Source organism: Rousettus aegyptiacus, unplaced genomic scaffold, assembly GCF_014176215.1.
Source record: "Rousettus aegyptiacus isolate mRouAeg1 unplaced genomic scaffold, mRouAeg1.p scaffold_m13_p_14, whole genome shotgun sequence".
In the NCBI taxonomy this organism is placed as follows: domain Eukaryota; kingdom Metazoa; phylum Chordata; class Mammalia; order Chiroptera; family Pteropodidae; genus Rousettus; species Rousettus aegyptiacus.
In genome coordinates this window covers 33,902,737-33,922,759 of record NW_023416289.1, presented here as the reverse complement: position 1 = coordinate 33,922,759, position 20,023 = coordinate 33,902,737, and the positions used below count along the sequence as shown (strand labels likewise).

Sequence of the window (20,023 nt, the reverse complement as noted above, 5' to 3'; positions counted from 1 at the left end):
AACATTACTGTGCCAAAAAACTGCAATCAGCTTGGGAGGAAACCTGAAAGTTTGTGAAGGTTGTTTTTTTTTTCCATTTATAATCTTGTCTCCATTCCCTCTGCCTCCTAATTTTCTTTCAAAAATAATACCAAGATGGCTTTCTCAGTAAACTGAAGGAAAGACCTGTGGCTGAAGGTTTTCACGAGTGCACAGTAGCCACTGGATCTGTCTCCCATGTACTGTCACAGGTATGGCAAGACCTAAGCTGTATCAGATTCCAATATGACTCTACGGACAAATGGAGACCTGTCACAGGTTTTCTCACAGCGATGACAATTATGCGGCTCCTCGTTGTTTGGAATTCTCAGATGGCAAATAAGATGTTTTCTTTTGGCTAAACACTGTCCTTAGTCCTCATGTTCAGAATGTCATTCTCTAGTCAGCCTCTGAGGTTGACAAAGGTGGATCCACAGGTGACACCACTTCTCTCCTTTCTCTCAGGTCCTAGTCCTTCCATGATGAGTGAGGGCTGAGTAGTGGCTGAAGGTTTTCTTACATTCACTATGTTCACAGGGTTTCTCTCCAATTCTTGCATTTGAAGAGTTGATGAAAAAACAAAAAAAATACTTTTCCAATGTTCCTTGCACTGAAAGGGGGGGTTCTTCCTCCAGTGCTCATCCCCTTGTGGATAGAGCAAAGCACCAATAGGCTTCTGTCAGGAATGGACCCGCTGGTGCTGCAGGAGATGGGACCTGCGTTTGAAGGCCTTCCCACATGCCATACACTTGAATGGCGTCTCCCCGGTGTGGATGATGGAGTGCTGCAGGAGGTAGGTGCTCCGGTGGAAGGCCTTCCCGCACTGCGTGCACTCGTAGGGCTTCTCCCCAGTGTGGACGCGCCGGTGCTGCAGGAGTTCAGAGCTGCACCGGAAGGCCTTCCCGCAGGCTGCACACTCATATGGCTTCTCGCCGGTGTGGACAATGTAGTGTTGGATGAGGTGTGCTCTGTTGCTGAATGCCTTCTCACAGTCCTTGCACGTGAAGGGCCTTTCTCCAGTGTGGGTCCTGTGGTGCCGAATGAAGGTTGAGCGGTGGGCGAAGGCCTTTCGACACTGGCCACACTCGTAGGGCTTCTCCCCGGTGTGGATTGGGTGGTGCTGCGCAAGGTAGGACCTGCGTCTGAAGGCCTTGCCACACTCGGCGCACTTATAGGGCTTCTCTCCGCTGTGGGTGAGGTAGTGCCGGATGAGGGTAGAGCTCTGGCTGAAGGCTTTCCCACATGCACTGCACTGGTAGGGCTTCATTCCCGTGTGAACCCGCTGATGGCGGACGAGGTACCACTTCCTGCTGAAAGCCTTCCCACACTGCTTGCATTTGTAGAGGTTATTCTCTGCACCAATTGTGGGGCCTTTCCCTGGTCCCCGAAGGTCATGTTCATGGGCAGCCTCTCCCCATGACAGCCTGGAGTGCAGACTATCATCTTTCCCCAAGCCGTTATCTTCAAGGCTCATTTTCCCAGGATGGGTGTCTTTGTAGGAGTCCATCTGCGGCCTTGTTTCCAAAAGCCCTTCCCAGTCACTGGCTTGCCCCCACCCAAAGTCCCTTGAAGATCCCTGAGTCAGGCTTCCCTGGGCCAAGGCTCCCTCACACAACATCAGCTGAGAAGTGCTCGGCTCCCTGGTCAGAAGTTTTGCTCTGTCACCTGAAGAGAATCCAGGACGTAAAAAATTAATTTCTGGTGTTAAAGGTGCATGTGCACACACTCACAAACACCCTGAAAAAAGAAAAACAATGAAACAATCCATTGAGACAGAGTATAAACAGTGGTTAGCACTGTAGGAGGAGCTACTGGCAAGGACTGGGCATCAGGAACCTGCCAAAGACCTGGAAATATTCTAAATCTTGACTTGGGTAGAAGACACTTCAGTTATACATGTGTAAAAAATTTAAGCTGAACCCTTAAGATCTGTGCACATCGCTGTATAATTCCAATATAAAATAATCAAGGAGATTTTAAACAAACAGGTATGGAAGTCAAGTGTATACACCTTTTCCAGAAATGATACACCTTTGAGGAACTTGACTTTGTATGTAGAGTGCACACAGATCAAAAAGCATTTGTGTTTATTTTTCCACAAGTGTATGCACCTTGAGCACAGTTGTATGTTGAGTAGAGAGAGGAGGAAGACACAGACAAGGCAGAAAACAAGTGAAGTGAGTTCCCCGAGAAAGCACAGGTACAATGTAGGCTCTGCAGGATAAACTGGCCATTATCAGAGATAAGACATGGTCCACACAGACAAGAAGAGAAGGCACAAGTGTGGAACAGACACAGATGAGCCATTAAGAGTTCAGAAGCAGAAAACAGAAGCATGTAGCCTTTATTTTAACATGACATTGATTATGTGCTGCGATATCAGCAACCAAGAAAGTGGGGAGGATTTGGAACCTGTCTGAGTGGATGCAGGAGCTGATGCAGGAAAATGAGCTGGCCAGAGGCACAGAGCAGATGGGGGAGACCTGGTACGAGTATCTGGCATCTTCTAGGCAAAAGATGATGGATGAAGGTAGGGGAGGTGATGAATTCAGGAGACACAGCTAATGTCAGATGGGCAGGACTGGGGACAGATGGCTGCGAGGTCTGATAGAGATGGAGATGCTGAGGTGCTTCCAGTGTTCTCGCCTGCCTGGATGGCTTCTCTGAACTGGGAGTGGGGAGTAGTGAGAGTGATCACGAGTGTCTTCTAAGGCATGATGAGCCTCTAAAGCTCCTCCTCTAAGTGGAGATAGGGGAGGTGTTTAAAACACAGGGTACTCATAGGCTGGCTGAGCAGCCTAAAGGACTATAGAGAGGAAAGACTGGGCCTCAGTGTGGGTGATCCCAGCCACAATCAACAGCACAGATGTGAACCAGACATCCCCGTGCTGTCTCTCACGGCAAGCAGAGCAGGGGGTTACAATGCGAGGGCTGCTTATGCATGTTTGACGGGCAAATGGGGATGAATGATGCGTGGAGAAGGCAGGAACGAGTGGGATATAGAGAATATATGGTGGAGACAAAACTTCTGAGGGGAAGAAAGGCTCCTTTCCCCTGAGCCCAGAAAGAGAGGTGGGGGTCACTATCACTCATTACAATGAACATAATTACATGGCTACAACATGACTGACTTTTGTCATGCCTTTCTGCAGGCCAGGCTCTGTGCTAATATTTCATTACAACCTCAAACCACCCAATCATACAGGGAATGTCATCACTCACTGTCTGAGGGCAGGCTGAGATGGAATAAACCCAGCCCACTGGCTCTTCTTTCCAGGTGCACAGGTAACCCACATTCCCCAGTCCTGAGCACCCAGGTATGACTAAATACCTAGGTCATGTCAATAGAACATGTGGATGTGAAGTATATGTGCAAAAGACTGTAACTTCTCTTTGTCCCCTTGTTTTCCCTCCACCAACTGGGTTGTGCCACAGTAACTTCACAGCTACATACTGACCTTGGAAGGCACCTGGGTCTCTAAATATGGGCGTGGTTCAGAGTTGACTGCTAAAGCACACAAAACCCTGACGCAAGACAGCAACAAGGAGAACCCACAGGAGGTCACAAAGAGTTGCACACAGAAGTTCAGAGGCAGGAGTCCCCTCACATTCTGAAGACAACCATGATCCCACCTGACTACCTGTTGGCTCCTACCTGGACAGGTGCTACACGAGAGGCCTCTCTTCGCCATCCATAGCTCTTCCCTGTGCTCCAGTGGGTAGATTAGCTCTGGCCTGGGAACCGGATGCCCTGTCGACGGAGAAAGATACCAGACACGGCTGTTTTACTGAGAAGAGTGCAACCTCTCTATCCTGTCTGGGCCTTCATGACAGAGGCAAGATTGTGAAAACAAAAGCTGCTCCTAAGGTAAAGAAAATAATGACGTGTGACCTGGACACCAAGGACATAAATCACACTATTGGGCTGCAACTGCTATGGAGGGTGGTGCTGTTTGTCTACACAACACCTCTGCCCCTGAACTTCTCCAGCCAATGCCAGCCCTGTTCAGGCACACACTATTTTCACACACAGCCACAGGACATGGGAGGTGAGCCCATCCTTCCAGAAGTATTTATAATTAATCTAAGCCACTGGTTCTCAGATACTCCATGCTTCAGAACCACCTAGGGAAGCCTGCTTCCAACCTCAAAACAAAAGAAACAAAATCTCTTGGGGGTGAGGCCTGGGTATCAGAGTTTGTGAAAGCTCCCTAGAGGATTCAGGTGCCCAGACGGGCCTGAAAACTGCCAGTAAAAAAAACAGGCAAATGACATCCTGAATCATCAGTGATGTGGAGAAGGCAAGGAATCAGAGATAGATTCTAATCCTGAAGAGGAAGCCTTCATTCCAGTGCAGAGGCGGGGGTGCAGAGGCTCCACAAGGGCGCCTGCTGCCCGTCACTGCCACAACCTCCTGCATCCCCACAAGTTGCCTGGTCCATGGAGAGCAGCAGAGAACCTCATGCCACTGACAACATAACCATGTGCCTGGATCCCCCAACCTGGGGCTCCTCATTAGGTAACTTGGCAAACTTCCTTCAGAGGGAAGCCAGTTTGAGCTGGTCTTTCAGTTACACACAGCCAAATACATCTCAACAGAGATGGGAGGTACCAATGACTGAAGCACCAGGACCCACTGAAATCTCAGTCTAAGATGCATCCAGACAGGTCTTGGTAATAGTCCCTGATGTGTGTTCCATGCCTGGTGCCAAGTTCAGGGAGGTGAATCAGCAGAAAAGGTGAATCAGATGTTCCTTTGGCTCTGCCAGGAGCTGAGCTCACTCTCACCTCGGGGTCTTTTCTCATGCTGGTTCCTCCACCTGGAACCCCCAATCTTCACCCCTCCCCCAAATCACCTGCCCTGGGTTGTTTTTAGCCTTCAAGTCTCAGCTCCAATGCTACTTTCTCAGATGCCTTTTTTGATATGTCCATGTTAGGTTATGACTCCCTGGTTAGATACTCCTAAATTCCCCTTATTTTTCTTTTTATAACTCATCACAATTTATCTAAGAACTGATGACTATCTTCCTAGCTGAACTCAAGAGTGGTGGGTCTACAAAGCACACATGGTATGCCATCATAAGTGATGGTTTTTCTTTAAACTAACCCACTTTTTATTGTTCTTAAATATTTTATTCTAAAAAGGAATGCTGTTTTGCTCTAGTAAATGAGAAAAGTCAATTTCACTCCCCATAATGGAAGGTTATCATCAAAACATAACAATGAAATCAAAATAATGCCATTGAGTCCCAGTGAGCTCATGGAGACAGCTCACGGCAGTGAGTTGAAGGCTGTTTAAAAGAGACACTAACCACAATTAGAGAACATATGAGGCTCAGTACTGATCTGAGATAGTGACATTAAAAGAACTGGCTTGCTCAGGGTGTCCGCCCACAGCATTTCATGGCATTGTGCACCTGCTAAATCATCTCCTGTCCCAGTGGAGGACTGTGGCCCAGGCCTCAGGAAACATGTGATGATTACGTAGGCATCAGGGGCCTTTTTATTGAGACTGTGTTGTTTAGGAAGATCCCTGAATGGCACTGATGATGAATGCCATGTAGGGTCTGCCTGACTCATCCTCACTTCTGAGAATAGCCAATCACCCATGGCCCTGCTAACTGGGCTCTGGGGACACTTAACCCAACCAGGCTGGACCAGTCAGCTCCACCCCTGTGGAGTCTGGAATACAAGCTTCAGACTGAGTCTTGAGTGTGCTGAGCACTGGTGTGTGTGTGGGGGGGGGTGTTTACAAGGACATTGTTTCTACCTCAGTGATCCCTGATGTAGACACAAGGAGATGAGCTAAGAGGAGAAGGGACCAGAAAACTGTAGGGAGTGTAGGGAAGTGGGAACGTGACTTCTGTGACCTTCCTGACTAGTGAGAAATCAAGAAGGTTGAGGCCAGTCCTCCAAGGGGGTGAGAAGTGAGCACTTACCCAGTGAGACCAGGAACCTGCAGGTCTCCAGCATCACCTCCCAGTACAGGGTCCTCTGGTCCAAGTCAAGCTGTCCCCACTCTTCTTGGGTGAAGGTCACAGCCACATCCTTGAAGGTCACTAACACCTGGAAAGTGAGAGGAAGCCTTGTGCACTTGGATGGAATCAAAAGCTGCCACTCAGTCACTGCTGAAAATGCAGAGACCCAGGCCTGAATCACCAAGGCCTCCTGAGGGCTGAGCTCCGTGTGGGGCTGAAAGGAGGTTATGGCCCTTAGACACAGAAAAACCTCCCTGGAGAAGTCAGTGGAATTCACACAGACGATGGCAGTCCCATGAGGACTGTGGGGCAGAAGGCAAGTGCTCTGGGACATCGGATGATTGGGGAGTGAAGGGGGGACAATCATGATGACAACTCCGACACTGGAAATTGCAGCAGCAGTAGCTGAGGTTCCCTGGTCCTTGCTGTCCACCTGCTCCGGCCTAAGACTTTCACATACTGGGGCAAGGGACTGTCCCCAGCTCCGAGGTCAGATTCCTGGGAATTTTGAATCAAGACTCCCGACTCTGACTCTTGCCAGCTGTGTAAACGTGGGGAGGACATCACACCACCTCTCTAAACCTCGATTCCGCACCCTTGCAGTAGTCATTCCCACTTCATTGGGCAGTTCTGAGAACTACAGAGGAGACATTCACCCTGAACACATGGGGGTGTCTGGAATGGGGATGTGTCCAGAGTATTTAGTGACTTTTTCTAATTTTCCCACAACCCACAAGGTAAATGTCATCATTGCCTTTGTGTCACGGTCAGTGGCCTGGGGCTCAGGCAGATCTAAAAAGTCACCCAAATTCTCACAATTAAGGAACAGAGGCAGGATCTGACCACCTATCAAAAGATGGCAGAGTTACTAAAACACAGGCAGGTAGGGGTCAGGGTACCTTAGCTAGAACTAAAACAGCTAGGAAAAGAATATCTTGAGAGGTGACACTGATGCAGAGGAAGGGTTTGGAGAGAAAACCCCGCAGGGATCTGGAGACAGGGCCCCAGACAAAGGGAAGGGCAAAGGCTGCAAAATGGGCAGGAGTTTGGCAAGTTCACGACCACCTGGCTAGGTGCTGTGTGCAAGGGAAGAACAGAAGGGAAGGAGCACAGAAGCAGTCATGGGGGCAAATCCGGGAGCCCTTCCCACTACAGTGGGGAGTTTGTATTTATCATAAGAGCGGGAGACCCAGTCATTCATTAATGAGTACCTCTTACTAGCCCAGGCCATTCCAGGTCTTGGTATAGAGCAGCAACAGGCACTCAGTTCCAGGGCTGGAAACAGATTCTAAACAAGCAACTAAGTAAATGAACAAGACAATGTCAGAGGGCCCTAAAAATTTCAAAGACAAGAAATTAGAGTGGGGAGACTAAAGAGATTACAATCTACTTTAGATGGGCAACAGGGAAGGCCTCTTTCAGGAAGACACACTGGAGTGAATCTGAAATAAAGTGAGGGAGGGAGCCACTTTGATGAGAAATTAACAAGCTAGACAATTCCTGAAAGTGGTAAGAGGTATGATGAGGGCACTCTGGGTGACTGTGAGAATTACTTGGGGGCCTCTTATGCATTTGTATCCAAAGAGACATCACACTCCTGTACACTATCATTACTGTTTGAATGGAGTCACTTTTCAAATAAAACTGAATGTTTTAAACAGGAAAACAGATTCACTAGCATCAGTAGGAAGCCAGATCCACTTGCTGTAAACTAGAAGATAAATTCCCAGCCTGCCTGTCACCTTTTCTACCCTAACGTAGCAACAATCCCAAAAACGCTACTCCTGCCTCTCCCTACCGCAGTTCTTAACTTTGTAGATGCTAGAGGCCTTCTGCTGGAGCGAGCCTCTAAGATCCACACAGGCCCAAGAGGCACCTCTGTGGCAACAGCTCCCAGAGCGCGGTGCTCCCCGGCTGGTGTGGACACTGAGCACACATCACCCACGTATCCTTTCTAGTTCCTTCAACCCAGGACGAGAAACTGCCAATATTCTTATTCTATACCCGAGAAAACAGAAGCTGAGGCAGTAGGGGAAGGGGCACAGTCGGAACCCACCCCTAGATCGTCGCAAACACGCGGCGTGGGGTCAAGGGTCAGGGGAATTCTAAAACCAACGTCTTTCCTGCCACGCAGCACCCACTTGGGAGCAGAAACAGGACCGAACCCCAAGTATCCTGACCTGGATGCCGACTCGGAGCCGAGAGTGACCCCATTCCGGGGCTCCGAGACACCACCGCCGGGATAGGGAAAGAAGTCACCGTAAACACCGCGGTCCAGAGGCGAGGGATCTGGGCACCGTCCACTCACCTCCGCCGGTTCCATCGGTGCGGCCGGTACACGCGGGGGCACCGGGCGTTACCCAGGCTCAGCTGACCCTCCCCCAGATCCCACGAATGTGCAGGCAGGGCCGCCTCGCAGTTCTGACCCGGATCTGATCCCTCAGACCAGCAATGCCACCGACGGTCGTCCACCCTATACACGCCGGAAAACCAGCTCCTATCAACGCGAGTCGGCAACACCCCTTTGTGACGTCGTCGTTCCGCGCAGAGCACAGCCTTCTGGGTAATATAGTTTTTTTCTTGCATTCGTTCAGGCAAGAGATGCTTCTCCCCTTCTAGGCCAAGGGCCAGAAGGCCTGGAAAGGAACGCTGGGAAGGGCGGTGCAGACGCTCCAAGGCTTCGGATACTCCAAAAGGGGAAGGGTTATGTTTTCTGCCTCCTGTTATTTCAGATGCTCCTAACGGAGAAAGTATTGTAAATTTTCAAAACTTCATATTTTCCTGCTGCCTCGACATCCCCATGGACAGGCTATGAGCGCTGCACCCAGGTGACCAGGTGCACCGGTGTGATCAGGCTGGCCTCTGACACAAGTTTCCTTTCTTGTCCTCCCCTTTACGTGCTGACATTCCAACGTATAGATGAAATCCCCTCATGCTATTTGCTCGTGTACTCCTCCTGACTCTAATAATGGCACTCGCTCTGTGGAGGGGGCTCTCCTCTTGCTTGGTTGAGCCCCATCCCTGGGCAATCATCCCATCTGGCCACCTGCAGTGGGTGTGGTGTCTTTATAAAATAGGCTCCAGGAAGTTTCCTTGCTCTTTCCTCCAGGTGAGGAAAGACCCAGCAAGAAGAAGGCTGGCTGTGAACCAAGAAGAGGACTCTTACCAGACACAGAATCTGCTGTTGCCTTGATCTTGGACTTCCAGCCTCCAGAACTGTGAGAAGTAAATTTCTGTTGTTTATAAGCCATCCTGTCTAGGGTATTTTTTTTTTATAGCAGCCTGAATGGACTGATAGATATAATTCATTTTAAAGTCTTAGACTTCTCTGAAAAGAAGAGCCCCTTACCAAATGTTTTTTTTCCTACTATGACAGTGGCTGTCATGATCACAATCTGAGCCTGTGTGCAAAGGAGGCTTCAGCTGCCTCTGCAGTCAGAGGTGGGATAGACAAGGTCAAATATCAGAATGGTATTTTTAAGAACACAAAAACCAGGGAGATACAGCACAAGGGAATGCCTTTGAGAATCTGATTGAAGAAGAGTATAATGAATAAATGGAGAATGTTGGAAACAGTGGAATGCACAGTATAGTAGATAATAATTTCAAGGGGGAAGAAATGTCCTTTTATTCCTGAATATGGCCTACAAGAAAATGTATATTACCACTGTTCATTATGATTAATATTATGACATGGATATGTGGGAACATAGATAGGTAGAACCAGTTTAGATCACAGTTAGTTGGCAGTTTCTTAAATATTGAAACATTTACATACTTTTAAGTATTGGCACAGGATAAAGAAAACATATATTCATATAAAAATTTGTATACGTATGTTCATTGCAGCTTTATTTCTAACAGCACCAAACTGGAAACAGCCTAACTGTCCATTAACAGAAATGTACATTAAAAAATTCATATTCTATGAATGGAATATCCATAGAGAATACTACTCAACAATAAAAAGAAATATTGATGAATCTAAAAATAATTATGCAGCGTGAAAAATATCAGAAAACACTTTACGATTCAATTCATATAAAATTATAGACAATGCAAACTAATCTTCTGTTAAAGAAAGCAAATTGGTGGATTCCTATAGGTCTGGAAAGGACAAGAAGAGATTATAAAAGGGCTCAAGGTAAATTGTGGCTATGTTCAATATGATTATGATTGTTTTATGGGCTTATATGTCTGACAAAAGTTTTCAAATTGTACTCTTTAAATACCTGTTATTGCATACCAATTATGCCTTTTAGTTTTTAAAAAATAGTTCAAAATAAAAAATCTGGATCTCCCATTTGTTTTAGCAACCAGAAGTTTTAACAAGCCAATTCCAGTCTATTTTTCCTTATTCATGAGGAATGGCAGCCCTGAATCAGTGCAGGAAATATTGTCAAGCAATGGATATGGGACAACACTGGTTGGATCGCAAAAGCCACATCCCTGGACAACAGGATCTCCATTCTCGGCCCTCATTTCTCTGCCTTTACAGCAATGTGCCTGAGGTGAACAGCCCAGAGGATAACAGGAATTAATACAAAGTTAGATTTCTTGTTCTGACAGTGAATTCAGCTATGGGAGATGCACACACAGCTCAGGAGGTCCTATGGTTCCTCACAGTCATAGACATTGGAAGATTTGTTGATATGCTTTTAGAAGAGGCACATTCTATCTCATGTCCTGCAAGCTCCTCCACTGCCTATTAATCACACTCAGGATTTTAGTATTAATTATGATTGAAATCTGGCCCTCCAGAGTCTGGGGAGTGACACCAGTCTACAGAATTATGAACATCAGAACACTTGGCTTCTTTGTAGGACCTAGTGAAAAGCTTCCTCTCAACAGTGTGGGACATTATATGACACCCTCTGAAAACAAGAACAAATTTATGCTGTCCCCAAAGGTACTGGAGCATGCCCAAACAAATGACCCCTCCTGTGGTGACCTATCGTCTCAGAAAATGTGGAGGATTATCTGGAGGACCAGAAAGCATTGCATTGGTTCCTGGGTCCTGGGCAGCCATGCAAATTAGGCCAAAATTGGAATGAGAACTACTCTGTTATTATACTGGTCCCTGCTGAGCTGCATGTGCAGAGGGCCCACAAAAGCAGTCTATTACTTCATATAAACCACGCCCAATTCCAGTAAATAGAACCATAAAGATTAAAGGTAGATTCAATAATAAGACCTTTATTATTGCACAAAACAGAGCAATGGGAGGCAGAGAGTTACTGGTTGGTGACGTGGAGGGTGGAAAATCAACTACAAGTGTCAGGAGAGACCAACAATTTCCGTGGATAAGTAACCTTCCCTATAAGCCTCCAGCAGAACCACTCTTAATCCAAAATGGGTCAGATTCATACTCCATCAGAAAAAGGAAATTGCTGTAAGGGCACAGATTGCTCAAGATTTCCTCCAGGGAATGGAAGTGAACACAGATACCTCCCTTGCCTTAGGTAAATCAGGGTGACCAATGAAATGCTGTGCAAAGTCATAGAGGTGAGACGGCTTCAACCAGACAAACTGGCAGTGGTGTAACTCTGGCAAAGGCCTTGGAGAATTCAGAATGTGCAATGCAGCTCCAGAAGGCCTCACACATGCCTGGAACTTATGAGGAATTTCACCTTTCTGGATGTTTGGAAGTATGAGGTTCAACTTCAAGTAGATGGCTTCCTCATAAAAGATGTCTATTTAGTGTTATTATAGTGAACAAGGAAACAGCATATTTTCTTCAGGTCCAAGGCCTTTCTCAGTTATGGAACTTCTGGTGCTAAACAATGTTAGATGTTGAAGTGAAGGGTTTCCTGTATTTCCTTTGTCCATGGGGCTCGGGGCTCTCCATAGTGTGAAATTTTCGGTGGAGATTGAGGCTGGAGCGTTGGCTAAAGGATTTGTCACATCTGCTGCATTCATAAGGCCTTTCTCCAGTGTGAACCACCTGATGTTGAATGAGAACAGACTTTTGCCTAAAGGACTTCCCACACTGGCCACACTCATAAGGCCTTGCTCCAGTGTGAATACTGCAGTGCTGAATAAGGCTGGTGCTTCGACTAAAGGACTTCCCACATTCACTACATTTATATGGCCTTTCTCCAGTGTGAATTCTCTGGTGTTTCGTGAAGATGGCTCTTCTGCTAAAGGACTTCCCACACTGGTCACACTCAAAAGGTCTTGCTCTACTGTGAATTCGCTGGTGTTCAACAAGGCTGTAGCTTTGTCTGAAAGATTTCCCACATTCAAGGCACTCATAAGGCCTTTCTCCAGTGTGACTTCTGTTGTGCCGATCAAGTTTGGATTTGGATCCAAAGGCTTTCCCACATTCCCTGCACTCATAAAGCCTTTCACTAGTGTGAACTCTCTGGTGTCTAATGAGAGTGGCTCTTTGGTTAAAGGATTTCCCACACTGGACACACTCATAAGGCTTTGCAGTAGTGTGAATTCTCCGATGTTGAACAAGGGTGAAGCTTTGTCTAAAGAATTTCCCACATTCATTGCACTCATAAGGCTTTTCTCCAGTGTGAGTTCTCTGGTGCCGAACAAGGTTGGATTTGCACCCAAAGGCCTTCCCACACGCCTCACACTCATAAGGTCTTTCTCCACTATGAATTCTGCAGTGTTCAATAAGGTTGGAGCATTGACTAAAGGATTTCCCACATTCACCACACTTATAAGGCCTTTCTCCAGTGTGAACTCTCTGGTGTATAACAAGGGTGGCTCTTTGCCTAAAAGATTTTCCACATTCACTGCACTCATAAGGCCTTTCTCCTGTGTGAACTCTCTGGAGCTGAACAAGTGAGTACTTAGAGTGGAAGGCTTTTCCATATTTGCTAGACTCATAAACCCTTTTTCTAGTAGAGACTCTTGGGTGGTAAACAAGATTGTGTTTGTGGCTGGAAGCTTTCCCACATTCACGCAACGTGTAATGACATTTTCCAATGTGAAAGGCCTCCCCACACTTGGAGATTTTGTTTGGCTTCTCACCATTGGGAATGATCTGGTGCCGAAGCAGGCCCAATGTGACTGGGAACTCCTGTCCAACTTTCCTATAGGTAAAGGGATTCCCTGAAACGTGGAATATACAGCTTTTTACAAATGATGCTCTATCCATGTCCCTTTTCTCTGCACTGAAATGCCTCTGAAACTGGTGTAGGTTTATACATGCCCCAAGCAAGTGTGGTGTCTTCTCAGGTAGATCCACCAGGTGCAAAATGTCTTTCAGGATTGGGGCACACTTCTCATAGGGGTGAGTCTTCTGGGTAGATGGACCTGCCTTTGGAGTTCTCACCTGTGACAAAGCTTCTATAGAAACACTCTGCTCAGAAGGTGTCTCTTCATTCTCTGTTGCATGCCAACGAACTGAAAGAAGAAAAGTGCTGATGAATCATTCTAAATATGGTGGCAGAGTATTCATCATGTCTTTTAAACTTTCTATATAATATGACATTTTGACATCTTAAAAAACTTTGATGGCTGGGGAGACAGTGCACTTGAACAAAATTATAGACTAAATGGACCTAACAGACAAATACAGAACATTCTATCAACAGCAGCAGAATACACACTCTACTTAAGAGTGAAATTCTCTGGTATAGATCATATACTAGGCTACAAAACAAGTCTTAATAAACTTAAGAAAACTGAAATCATGTCAAGTATCTTTGCTGACCAAAATGTGATACTAGTAGCAATGAAAAACAGAAGAAATGGAAAATTCACAGATGTGTGGAAACTAAATAACATGCTCTTAAACAACCAATGAATCAAAGATGAAATCAAAAGAGAAATTTAAAAAAAAACCTTGAGACAAATGAGTAGAATAAACACCCTACCTTCTCACTTCAAGAAACTAGAAAAAGAAGAACAAACTAAGCCCAATGTTAGCAGAAGGAAAGAAATAAAGATCACGAAAATAGAGAAAATCAAAACTAAGAGGTGTTTTTGAAAAAGATAAAAATGACAAAACTTCAGTTAGGCTACAAAAAAAAGAGAAGACTCAAAATTATAAATGAAAGATAGAACATTTAATTGATACCACAGAAATACAAGGATCATAAGAAACTACTATGAACAATTGTATACCAACAAAACCTATAAGAAATGAATAAATTCCTAGAAACACAACCTACCAACATTTAATCATAAAACCTCAACAGACCAATAATGAGTAATGACATTGAATCAGTAATGTAAACCTCCTAAAAGGAAAAGCCCAGGATTTAATAGCTTCTCTGGCGTATTCTATTAAACACTTACCACCAATCCTCTAAAAAACTGAACAGGAGGGAACACATCAAAACTCATTTTACAAGACCAGCATTACCCTCATATCAAAGCCAGATAAGAACTCTTCAACAAGAAAATTACTGATAAACATAGATGAAAAAAATCCTAAGCAAAAATACTAGAAAACCAAATTCAACAGCACATTCAAAGGATCATACACCATAACCAACGGGAATTATCCCTGGTATAACAAATACAGGCAAGGATATGGAGAAAAGGTAACCCTGGTAGAGTTTTGGTAGAAATTAAACCGGTACAGCCACTATGGAAAACAATATAGAGTTTCCTCAAAAAATTAAAAATAGAACTACCATATGATCCAGCAATTCCACTTCTGAGTATTTACCCAAAGGAATTTAAATCAGGTTCTCCAAGACATACCAGAACTCTCATGATTAGTGCAGCATTATCATATTATCCAAGATATGAAAAACCTTAATGTCCATAGAGGGAAGAATGGATGAAGAAAATATGATCTATACACACAATGGAATATTATTCAGCCATGAGAAAGGAGGAAATTCTGCGATTTGTGGCAACATGGATAGACCTTAGGGCACTGTGCTGAGTGAAATGAGCCAGACATAGAAAGACAAACACTGTATGATCTCACTTACATGTGCAATGTGAAATAGTCAAACTTAGAGTAGCAAAGAGTAGAATAATGTTTGCTGGGGCTGGGAAAAGTGGGTAATGGGCAAGTGATAGTTGAAGGTACAGAGTTTCAGTGAACAAGATAAATAAGTTCTGGACAGCTACTACCTAGCGGTGTCTACAGCTAATGACACTGTAATGTATGCTCAAAATTTGCTAAGAGGGTAAACCTTATGTTAAGTATCCCTACCATGCACACACACACACACAAATAATAATGATACTAAGGACAACGACAACGGGAAGAAACTTTGGGAGGTGATGGATATGTTTATGGCTTTGATGGTGGTGATGCATGCAAGGGTATATACTTATCTCCATACCTATCAAGTTGTATTCATGAAATATGTACAGCTTTTTACATGTCAATCATTCCTCAATAAAGTGGTTTAAACATAAACAAACAAACTAGCATTTACTAAAAGACACCAATGGCCAAATTTCATAAATGTAATCATTACTGAGGCTCAAATTATACCTAGGGAATCCCACTACTTTTCCACATTGTACCCCTATACTCTTGGGAAAGTAACTAAGTATAAAACAGAGAAAAATAGATATCCTCACTTGAACATAGCCTTTCCTAAATGTCCCAAAGTCGTAACACCCATTATCTGAAAATATCCCATATTAGGCGCAGATGCTCTAACATGATGAATAATGAATTTAAATTAACATAAGCCTTTGAAACAAATAGTTTTAGTAAAGTGGTACTCCACAGTCTACCCAGTTAAAATAGTTAATAGGGCCTAATGGAAGTTAAAACAGGGCCTTCAAGGATTAAAATGTATTATATACATTTTATATGCTTGTCCTAGCTGCTTCTCCATTCTAAAGCCAATGGTGCCTGTTCTTAAAGGATACCTCTGGTGGATTACTATAAGCCTAATGCTTTGGCCCCATCCATTACAACACTGTACTAATATTATTAAATACAGTGTCAATTATTAAACACAGTATCAATATTATTAAACACAGTATCAATATTATTAAAACTACTGATTCATTTAGAACTTGAAACACAAGGTGCCATAGACCTGATACAGTCACCCTGCCAGGGAGAGGTAAGATGCATTAGGCTGCCAGACTCTTGAACCCCAGACCCATCCCTGCACTCTTGGGGAAAAGGGCCTTAGGTCTACTCGGGGTGGTCCCCACAGCTCAGTGCTGGCACCTAAAGAACATGTGCCAAGAAAATGGGAAAGTTAGTAGAGCCCATGGTTTGGCTGGGGAAAGGGTAGAATTGCCTCTGGGGGAAAAAAGGACAGAGAGCAGGACATGGATGGTTGGGAGGGCCTTACCTAATGAGGCCATAAGTGCCAAGTTCTCCAGCATCACATGACGGTACAAACATCTCTGAGTCTCATCCAGGAGGCACCATTCCTCTTGTGAGAAGAAAATGGTTATATCTTCAAAGGTCACACAGCCCTGCCACAATTGGGACAAATCATTCTATGATCAATTGCTCTCCTAAGACCCCAAGTTCATCCACCCAGACATTCATCTCCTGCTCACCCTCCTCCCAATGTCCCCACCTTACAGGAGATACACAGGACCTGGTACCACAGGTACCTGCTCTTCTCATGGTTTCATGATCACTGTGTCTGCTCACAGCAACAACAGGCACATGGGCACAGAGAAGTGATCTAAACTCTGAGCCTGACATTACTTAGAGCATATGCCCTCTTGTCAGGCAATTCCCTTTCCAGACACAACCAAATGTGGGCTCACCCTTCACTCTTATGTCCTCATGGCTTGACATCATCTTTCAGTTCATGCATTCTCCATCACTCTTTCTACCACATCTTTTTCTTGGTTTCACTCCAGCAACTACTTATACCCTCCTGCCCACACCAGAGGCATCTCCCTGTCCTCACATTACTTAACACATGGCTCCCAGAGGGTGCTTGAGAAATTCCAACAGGATCCAGTACTACTCCAGACTTCCCTTGGTCCCTGCTGCCAGAGAGGATGAAATCTGTTCTAAAGGCCTCCTGCCCAATTCTGCTCCTTGGTTCAATCTCAGCCATTGAGAACCATATCAGATATTGGAGACCCACTGTCCTCTTCCATTAGTGCAGCACTTGATGTCCCCTCTCCAGTCACTGCCTTCCTCTCTGCATGTAATCGTCATTCAAAGCCCAGCCCCAGAGGTCCTCCAGCCCAGTTCCAGTGACTCTCCCAGATGACCACTTGTGCCCCTGTGCTAATCTGCCAGCCTGACTGAAACTGCCCAGATCCAACAAAGATCGCAACAAAATCTTGATAAGTCCAAAGCATGAATAAGCAATAATGGGGGCCTCGATGTCATCTTGTCTCAATTATTCCCATGCTTCCACATTCCTCTGTCTACATTTCCCATGAAAGCCATGGAAAGATCATCCACTTGCCCATAACCTTCCCACAGCCACTTCTCTCCCTCACCTGTGTGTGCGATGCCCACCCCACCAACCAGGTACCCAAGCAGGAGACCCAGTCGCAGCCCCACCTTCTCCTTGCTGGGCTTCTAGTACTATTACAATAAAGACCAGGATACCCTCCTAATTATGAGCCTCTGCTGCACCCCAGCACAGACACTGGCCACCACCTTCTGGATGTCTCCACACGGAACATCTCTCCAGAGTTCTAGGCCTGTGTGGCCATCTACTAATTGCTCTCCATAAATTGTTTTTTGAAATATCTCAGACTCTTAAGGTAGTAAAGATAAAACTGATTTCTGCAATGAAACTTAACCTTCCTGTTCTGGTCAATGGGGTTTCCATCCTTCAAGTTGCTAACCCCCAAAACTCCGACTCCTACCTTTCTCTCTCTCATCTTTAAAATATGAAATTTTGGGTGGCTCTAATTAGAAAACTGATCCAGAATCCAACCAGTTTTTCCACCACTAGGGCCTCCACATGGGTACAACCATCGACACTCACTTAAGTACTGCTGTGACCTCTTCCCTATTATTCCTATTGCCTCCCCCAAACCTATAGTCTGTTCTGCAGGCTGCAGCCACAGGGAGCCTGATGGGTGAGATCACCCCCCTCCAAACCTCCTATTTCTCCCTTCACCTTCAGAAGCGACAGCCAACTTCTCATGGAGCTAATCCAGGCCTGACACTTTCCCATCTTCTCTGTTATCCTTTTTGTCTCATGAGAAAGGAGAACTACACGTCCCTGAAAATGCTCAGCCTCACCTCCAAGCATCAGCACATTCTGGTACCTGTGTCTGGAACAATCTTTTACACCTTGTGGTATTGGTTACCAACAATAGGAACCACTCCATACAATCTCCAGCCTGGATTTATGACCTCGGGCTTAGGGTTTCTTCAGGGTCCCCAGGCCCAAGCATTGGAAGAGTGACAAGCAGAGAGTCCAAGGGCACAATCCTAGAGATGAAGGGTGCAATGAAGACTACCGAGTAGCTGGAATATCCTCCACTCACCTGGGTACAGTCCATAAACGCTTCCGTAGTCATGGGAATCTGGGGGAAGATGGAAGTCATTAGAGGAGTGTACCCACCACAGGCTCCATACGCTCAGGCCTCCCTGTACCCCTCTGCAGCCCTGAAGGCTGGTGACTTGGGATGGAGCTTTATCTCTGGGCCTCAGGCTTCAGTACTGACTCTTACTGCTGTGTAACCTTGGACAAGGACTCGACCTCACCGTGCTCAGTGTTATCATCATCCTCTTTTCCAATCTGTTCTAACTTAGGGCAACTTGGAAAAATTCGAAAAGAAATTGTGCCTCTTCTATTCACAATGAGGTTCCCACCGTCCTGGACGCCGGGATCTGGGCTGCAAGGATGGGAACAGCGTCCGTACTCAGGGGTTTAAGGTTCCGGCAGACTGAGGGTGGTGAGGCTCCGGAGCCGAACACTCACCTGAGTTGGGACCTTCAACGTAGCCGCCACCATGGGACTCTGTGGACCGAGGGGAGCCGCGAAGCGGGGGGAGTGGGGAGGCTTAGAGACCAGATCGTGCTCAGCCGTCACCCACCGTCGACGACCCTTGGACTAGCCACTGTGCAGTGGACACAACCCCTCTGCGTTGCCTTCTCGTTCTAATAACCTCAAGCCAGTTTCCGGGCTCCTAAAGGACTTGGATCGCAGCGACGCCAGAGCAGTCAAAGTGACTGTCACCACAGCGGCACCGGAAGTCCGGCCCGGATCGTCGGGTCGGAGCGTGGAAACGCTCTGCTTGGGGGCGTTCACTGGCTGCAGCCACGGGGACTTATGGGTAACGTAGTTCGCACGGCGCCGCGGGTTCCACGAGGAACGCTCAGCGCGCGGATCGTAGCGCGTAGCGAGGGTTACGTCAGGGCAGTGTCGTACTGCGGTGTACTGCCTTGCAGGCCTGCACCAACGTTTCCTGGGAGAGCGGCCGGTCCCGACAGGGTCGCGTGCACTCCTTGGGGTCGCTTGGAAAGGTCGAAGTTTGGCTTTGGAGGCGAGAAGTTCAGACTCCGCCTCGGGGTGACAGGTGGGAGGGCGGGGAACTCGCCAGGCGTGTCTGGGTCTGCGCTGGACCCAGGCGGGAGTACGACCTTCGCCCCAGGTGGAGTGGTTGAAACGTCGCTCTCGGATTCCGGAGGGGCCTGAGGGACACAGGAAACCCCAAGGAATCCCCTCCGTGCGTCTTCGCAGCTCTCCGCGCTACTACCGGGAAGCCCTCTGGTCAGTCCGCGGCCGCGCTTCTCCGGGGACAGGGAGGGCGCCCCCTGGGGCCGCGTGTGACAGTCGGGATTCAGCTGGTTGGGCGAAAAGGGGAAACAAAGACCGTGGGGACAAAGAGGGAGACCCAGTGCTGACGGGAGTGCCCTTAAAGGTCTCTGGGTGTCTCCTCCGCCCCACGCTCTCCTGCCCTCCAATTGAGGCACCGTCAGCCCTGGTCGCCGCGCTGCTTAGACTTCCAGCACATCTCTGCTGCCACCTTCACCGTGCCCAGACCACAATGTGCCCTCCGAGATGCTAGCTCGGATCGCACGTGGCTCCCCTGACTTGAAGCACGTCTTTTCCGGGAGGAAAAGAATCTACCAGGTTCCCTCAGTGGCAACAGGGCGAGCTCAACGCTTTCTTCAGATTCACGTATTATCTAATATA

The 20,023-nt window shown here is 46.6% G+C and overlaps 2 protein-coding genes across 4 annotated transcripts; both read right to left on the bottom strand.

Moving 5' to 3' along the window:
• Window positions 1–556: 556 nt before the first annotated feature.
• ZNF550 (zinc finger protein 550) lies at window positions 557–8,475 on the bottom strand. Of its 3 annotated transcripts, XM_036232200.1 has the most exons (5): window positions 8,305–8,475; window positions 7,208–7,296; window positions 5,958–6,084; window positions 3,674–3,769; window positions 557–1,683 (listed from the first exon to the last, which is right to left on the bottom strand). In XM_036232200.1, the coding sequence occupies exons 3-5, from the start codon at window positions 5,989–5,991 to the stop codon at window positions 698–700; spliced, it is 1,116 nt and encodes a 371-aa protein (XP_036088093.1). In that variant the 5' UTR covers window positions 5,992–6,084; window positions 7,208–7,296; window positions 8,305–8,475; the 3' UTR covers window positions 557–697. The 3 variants fall into 3 exon arrangements, with proteins under 3 accessions (XP_036088093.1, XP_036088091.1, XP_015984858.2); XM_036232198.1 differs by lacking the exon at window positions 7,208–7,296 and having other exon boundaries at window positions 8,177–8,473; XM_016129372.2 differs by lacking the exon at window positions 7,208–7,296 and having other exon boundaries at window positions 8,305–8,467.
• A 2,697-nt stretch (window positions 8,476–11,172) lies between these two features.
• Window positions 11,173–19,586, bottom strand: ZNF416 (zinc finger protein 416). The gene is made up of 4 exons (XM_016129358.2): window positions 18,806–19,586; window positions 18,369–18,407; window positions 16,241–16,367; window positions 11,173–13,358 (listed from the first exon to the last, which is right to left on the bottom strand). The coding sequence occupies exons 1-4, from the start codon at window positions 18,836–18,838 to the stop codon at window positions 11,773–11,775; spliced, it is 1,785 nt and encodes a 594-aa protein (XP_015984844.2). The 5' UTR covers window positions 18,839–19,586; the 3' UTR covers window positions 11,173–11,772.
• Between the last annotated feature and the right edge of the window lie 437 nt (window positions 19,587–20,023).